Raw genomic sequence first — 5,859 nt, forward strand, 5'->3', positions numbered from 1 at the left:
GCTCCGGTTCAAGCTCGTGATGCATACCCGCCAGCGAGGTAGCCCTGCCATGACAAATGTGGCACGCCTACCTAGGGAAAGTGCAGCGGGGCCGGCCTGTGATCTACTGCGCCCAAATGCACCGTACGACCACCAGTGGCATACATTGATTCCAAATTCGCGCATATGTACCTGTATTGTACCGTGTAGTATAAAATCCATGTACTACTGAATACAGACCGTGGACAATTATCAACCAATGGTGTGCTTCGAATGAAACAAGCCCTAGACAAATCAGCCCAGAACATGCCCGAGCGAACCCGGTTGCTAACGGCGGCAGTCGACCCAAAACAACAGGCGTAGTTCTGTATCGGAGGCCTTGCACGACCTCATACCGCTCAATCCGAAAAAAGTCGGGAATAGTCCAGATTTCGTAAAGGGCCGTTTTGCCCGACTGTGCACGGCGCAAATCGAATGATATCGAATGATATCGACCGTAACCGTGTCGATTCTCACTGGGGCTGAGTCCTGACGTCGCAGTGCACCTAGTCCGGCCCAATATCACATTCACACAACGTAGAGCAGCTGCCGTGCGACAATCACATCTTTTCAATGCGAATCAGTACATCATTTCTCTGCTACAATTGTTACAGGTTCAGAATATTTCTCGACTACATATCGGAGACTAGATGAGCGTAACACGGTATAGGGCCATGCCGCCGAGCGGGGTCTACTTGTTGCGAGTGAACTGTACGGCTTAAGCGGGGACGAGGACCCACAGCTGATGCGTGTTGGTCGTGGACGGACCGTCGGTCCCCCAGCCATTCACAGCGGTACCGTTAGCGGTACCCCTTCATCCGAAGCCGCTGCAGCGTCAGCACTGCAGAATGCCCCACGAGTGTGAGGTACGTACCCGTTCAACAAGTCAACAACCGCTGTATCAAGACACGTCCATGACTCAATGAATTCCTACAGCACAGAGAGGAAGAGGACGTACTTTTGGTTGAAGAGTTGACTATCCTGTAAGATGCAGCGAGAAGTTTAAGTCACAGCACAAAGAGGGGAAGACAGAGGTGCGGGCGTACATGTAGGCCGTATTGGCTGCGTTGGGCGTGATGGACCACTGTTGGATCGACTTGCCAGACTGCGAATTTCCCACGACAGGTGTTTCGTTCGCGCTTGCGCCTATGCATCCACGTGTGTGATCAGGGAAGGCAAGGAATGCGATGAAGCCCAACGGCGTACCGCCCTTCAGGTCCAAGAACGTGCCACCTTGTGCGTTCTGAATTGTGTACAGCGTGGTGCCTTTGATCTGAGCAATGACCCAAAGCTGCGCGATCGCCGAGGGGTCGGTAAGATCGCGCTTAGCGTAGCCTTGGACCACAGTGCCTAGTGTGAGTGGGAGAGATATCAGCGTGCGGGAGGTAGCGGGAGCATGTATGCGGACCGCTAGAGGAAGAGCCTGTATGCCAGAAGGAACACAGTCAATGACGTAACCAAGGCAGGAGTAGAGAGGATATAGACCTCCAGTGAGGTCCAGGACGCTGAGTGCACCGATATTCTGGATGAAGTCTGTAGCAACGCGCATATGTCAGCGTGCCGTTGGACAAAGAGAAGGGGGAGGAGACACTGACAGACACCGGACTTGACAGTGGTCATTGTGCCGCGTTATGAGTTAGGAGTTAGTCGAGGTGAAAGCAAATGCGAGAGGTGTGGAAAGCTGAGATCTTGTGCCACTGTTGCAGACCCCCTTTATACGACCTGAGAGCTCCTAATCTTCTCGTCACCTGCCCTCGCACATTGAGGGGTCTGCCTTGAGGTGCTGTTACGTCTGGTGGCCGATGATTTCCGCCCAAGCCGCGCTGCTGGCGTGAACATGGAATGAACATGGAATGTGTCCGGAGTTTGAGCACATCTTCTCAACGAACGTAACCTCCGGCAGCAGGGGTCTATCAGTAAGGATCTTCATTACCCCAATTCGTGACCGCCCACAAACACGAGCCTTGCATCTGGAAGCTGGAACCTCTGAGCACGGTACGCCAAGTCATACTTGACCCGAGTAAGGTCAGCATGTGCGTCAACATCCGACCATATCTGCCCATACCAGAGCTATATCAGAGTGATGCAAGTCGAACCAAATGATCAGCTGGCTAAACACCATGACATCTTCAGGCAACTGCTCGGGCGTGCGGCATGTCCTTAGCTTCCAATCCGACGTGTCATCGCAAGGCGTACCGTGGTTACTGTATTGGAGGACCGGAAGGAGATCGGTATTGTCTTCGATGTTCAAGAAGTCCGTCATCTTGTCTGCCGAGCGAGACGATGGAGTCTATATGAGAGCGGGAGTGTCCGGTCTGCTGGGAGGCATCGGCCGTGAGGCCAATGTGCCCATGTCCATGTGCCCAGGAGAATGGACCACGAGGTGTCTTGGCCACATGGCGTCCACTCCCCTCCCAAATCCGCAAACAAAGATGTGTCGAGAACTCGGCACCGAGACTCTGTCTTGATAAAGATGCGTCGTAATCATATACCACCAGGAAAGGGAGGCAATACGAAGAGATGGCCGTGACGCCAGCACGGGTGAACACCGCAGAGGTTGTCACCAATGCACCCGGTTTCCGGGAGAGGCAGTGCGCTGCTCAGGTGGAGGCTTCCAAGGAACGGGCCGCCCGATCAATTGTAGGTGATTTCATCGTAGAGCATGCGTGTCTCAAGCAGCCCGTCAGTTCCCATCCGGAACACCCCCATTAGGGAACGCAACTGCACACCCATCACATAGAACAGGAATACCGCTGAAGTGATTCAGCGCTCCCAAGTAGATGATACCGCTAGACAGCATAGATAGTGAGTAGAGTGCAAGTTGTGTCAGACTGAGCTCGGGGCGCGCCGCACGCCACGTCGTTGTGTAGATCACTGGCGCCCTGCGTGTGATATCCCCAGTGTTGAGTGGGCGCCAAATCATCAATACCACCGTACCGCTAACAACACGTTATCTATTCTCTGGACACAGCTCTGACTATACCGACTAGTTCGGTCTGAGATCACACATTTTTGACCGCCACTCAGGCTCTAGTCCTGCGGGGGTGTAAGAGTAATGAGAACCCATATGCGCTCTTATAATTATCCTTCAATTCACAAGTGGCAATGGACAATATCTCATGACATTGTATCTTGGCATAGTACGACGCACACTGAGTAGACAGCACTCCCTACAAATCTTTATATTTGTTGAAGAACTTCACTGTAGCTTCGAACGAGCCCTCCTTGCCAGCCTTGATCTTCGGGTTGCTCTACAAGGCGCTTCAGCAACCGACAGCCCACAGCTTATTTTATGTTGAGAGACGTACCAGGTCTCCGCGGACGGCGAAGCCGTGCGTGCACCCCTCCCAATACGTACGCTCGTACCCCGGTGCGAACTTTCCGCTGAATATCTCGTCTGCGACCTTCTGCGCCTCCTGAGGGAACGCGTTGTCAACCTCACAGCTGTTAATCAGGAGCGGCGCCTTCGCCTTCTCAAAGTATTCCTGCACGCCACAGTATCAGCCGACCTTTCTCTTCATATAATATCTCCGAGAACGCTTACCTGAAGATCCTCTGGGACCCGGAGTCGCGAAGGGTGCGAGACGACGGAGACCTTGCTCCAGCCCTTGAGCGCGAGTCGCCACACGGGCGGGGCTCCAAAGCAGTAGCCCGTCGTTCCTATCCAGGTCACGCCCTCAGCCTGTAGGGCTTGAACGACGCGATCGACCACGGGCTCCCAGCTCTCGGGCCCGTGCCGAGACATCCACCCCGCGCGGTCGAAGTCAGTGCGGGACAGGGCGTCCTCGGGAAGCGCATCGCCCTGGAAGAGATCGGGCATGATCGTGCGGTAGCCATTCCGCGCGAAGTCATCGACGAGCAGCTGTGGGATAGAGATATAGTCTATGAATGCGTGGAACTTCCAGATGTCGGATGGATGCGGCGCACCTTGTTGTTGACGAGAGGAATCCCGAAAACATCGGTGAAGAAGAGGACGACCTTGTCCTTAGGGTAGTCGCCTGTGGGCGTCGCGGTATAGCATTCTACTCCCGCGATCGTCTCAAATTTGCCTGTATCACCAGACAATGAGCACGAACATCCACAACCATAGCTGCGAACGGGTCATGCAGCGCAGCATGCCGTGAGAGAAGCTACTAACCCTCCGGGGTGCCCTCATGGCGAACACCTGAACACGAGCATCTCAGCACCGTGGCTTTCGCGACTACTGGATCTGCAGACGTACCCTTGAAACAGTTATCGCAGAATCCGTCAGACATATAGGCGAGTTATAAGTGAGCGCGAAGTGTGCTTGGGAACGTTTGGGTGTCCAAGATCCAGCGGCAGTGCTTATATACTCCTCCCGCGCAAGTACAGCGGACACTAAGTTTAGATCCCGCGATCTTGCGTGCGGACGTCTGCGTGGGTGGCGCATCTCGAGAATCCGCGTGCACATCGTCCAAATCCCAGCGTCGTATCTCAAGAGTCGGGTTCCTCCCTCCCAGATATTGTCGATAGACGTTCGAACGTGACAGTGCCGTGGCGACGCGTCCGCTCATGACACAGCCGCGATGTGTCCGCTCGGCGTACTCGTACGCCGAGCTCGCGGTGGATTCTGCTGAACTCTCTTCGGACAGCAGTCCGCTGTACCTCCGCGCTCAAACATCTGGTCGGCCGTCTTCGGACATGCTGACTTGGCGCTGAAACCCACCCTTCGCATCGCACTCCGACAATCTCCGATCGCAAGCTTGGCGTCGGACACGACAGAATTTCGATTGCTAGAGACTTCGAGCGACACTGAACTCGATTAGTATCTTCGGCTGCGCTGGAATATGGTTGTCTTCTGTTCTACACAAGGGATTGCAATCCCCCGTCAACTCGAGAACGTTTACGATTTCACGCAACTGGCTACGTAGCAGACTGCGTGATCACGTATTCACCCAGTCAATTGATGGTGAAGCTCGCCAAGCTCTATGTGTATGCAGCCACGCAGTCATGTACCTGCGCGTCTATTGTAAGTTGTAACTGCTTCGGCAGGAGTTCGGTGAAGGGTAAGGCTCAAGTCTATATATTCTGGAGAGCCCTTGACTCGGAGTAGACTCGTCTTGCGCGCATCAGTAACTAGATATCATGGATACGTGCCGCCACACTGACGAGCCCCCCCTTTTTGATGCCAGCGCACTCTACCTTTCACGTAGATCACCCCCCTCTCTGTACTCCTGTCGTCACATACACGCTCTCCTCACAGATCCCTTAAGCTTGGATATATGCGTTGCGGGCGTCCGTCTGCTCTAGGGACGGGGGAGTTCTTATGGACGGCGGGGGTAGAGACTACAACGAGGTATGCAAACCTCTGGGATATCGGGCCAGGGAGGTATCAAACCTCCCAACCCACGCGGTCTGAGGGATACGCGTCGGTTAGAGTTTCGGTTAGGGTTCGGGTTTGGGTTCGGGTTCGGGTTCGGTTAGGGTTTGGGTTTGGGTTAGGCACTGCTTACACCTCCTCCCCTAAGAAGGGAGGCCGTCTGTATTTATCGCGCGAACGAGGCTTTATGCGAGGGAGGGGAGGGAGTATAAATGGCGGGTCCTCTTCGCGCAGCCCCCATCAAGCGCCACAATGGGAACTTCGATCATCAAAAAGTGCGCGCTGATGCGCCAGCGTCGGTGGTCTTCCGTGTCGCGCGTCCCCCACCCTCCTCGCCCGCCGCGCCTGCACAATGCTCTCCGTCAGTTGGACAACGCTGTCTCCTCAATTGCGACCTCCTCAGAGAAGGAACTGTTCGCTTCTTCGAGCTCCTCAAAGTTTGCTCAAGTACAAACTCAGTCTGTGGCACTGTTCTAGCCATCAAAATCCGATGCGCCCAT

General features: G+C 54.6%; 3 protein-coding genes across 3 annotated transcripts; 1 reads left to right on the plus strand and 2 right to left on the minus strand.

Moving 5' to 3' along the window:
* Positions 1–736: 736 nt before the first annotated feature.
* DICSQDRAFT_201382 (uncharacterized protein) lies at positions 737–1,638 on the minus strand (the record flags this gene model as incomplete). The annotated part of the gene is made up of 8 exons (XM_007368530.1): positions 737–830; positions 893–914; positions 977–999; positions 1,065–1,164; positions 1,225–1,368; positions 1,427–1,441; positions 1,507–1,551; positions 1,614–1,638. 8 exons carry the CDS (start codon positions 1,636–1,638, stop codon positions 737–739), a joined length of 468 nt encoding a protein of 155 aa, XP_007368592.1.
* A 313-nt stretch (positions 1,639–1,951) lies between these two features.
* On the plus strand, positions 1,952–2,403 carry DICSQDRAFT_139162 (uncharacterized protein). The gene is made up of 3 exons (XM_007368491.1): positions 1,952–2,028; positions 2,084–2,155; positions 2,215–2,403. The coding sequence occupies exons 2-3, from the start codon at positions 2,139–2,141 to the stop codon at positions 2,354–2,356; spliced, it is 159 nt and encodes a 52-aa protein (XP_007368553.1). The 5' UTR covers positions 1,952–2,028; positions 2,084–2,138; the 3' UTR covers positions 2,357–2,403.
* A 689-nt stretch (positions 2,404–3,092) lies between these two features.
* DICSQDRAFT_90306 (dienelactone hydrolase endo-1,3,1,4-beta-D-glucanase) lies at positions 3,093–4,342 on the minus strand. Its single transcript, XM_007368492.1, has 6 exons — positions 4,241–4,342; positions 4,157–4,183; positions 3,946–4,067; positions 3,563–3,880; positions 3,327–3,503; positions 3,093–3,269 (listed from the first exon to the last, which is right to left on the minus strand). The coding sequence occupies exons 1-6, from the start codon at positions 4,272–4,274 to the stop codon at positions 3,189–3,191; spliced, it is 759 nt and encodes a 252-aa protein (XP_007368554.1). The 5' UTR covers positions 4,275–4,342; the 3' UTR covers positions 3,093–3,188.
* Between the last annotated feature and the right edge of the window lie 1,517 nt (positions 4,343–5,859).

The sequence above is a fragment of the Dichomitus squalens genome (assembly GCF_000275845.1).
Source record: "Dichomitus squalens LYAD-421 SS1 unplaced genomic scaffold DICSQscaffold_36, whole genome shotgun sequence".
Taxonomy (NCBI): Eukaryota; Fungi; Basidiomycota; class Agaricomycetes; order Polyporales; family Polyporaceae; genus Dichomitus; species Dichomitus squalens.

What these genes read in the sequence shown, in the direction of transcription:
- DICSQDRAFT_90306 (XM_007368492.1), bottom strand. Translation starts at nt 4,274, where the DNA reads ATGTCTGACGGATTCTGCGATAACTGTTTCAAGG. An exon ending in GGGTCCCAGAGGATCTTCAG is followed by an intron (nt 3,504 to 3,562) that starts GTAAGCGTTCTC and finishes TGTGGCGTGCAG; the next exon opens with GAATACTTTGAGAAGGCGAA. An exon ending in TCGCCGTCCGCGGAGACCTG is followed by an intron (nt 3,270 to 3,326) that starts GTACGTCTCTCA and finishes AGCGCCTTGTAG; the next exon opens with AGCAACCCGAAGATCAAGGC.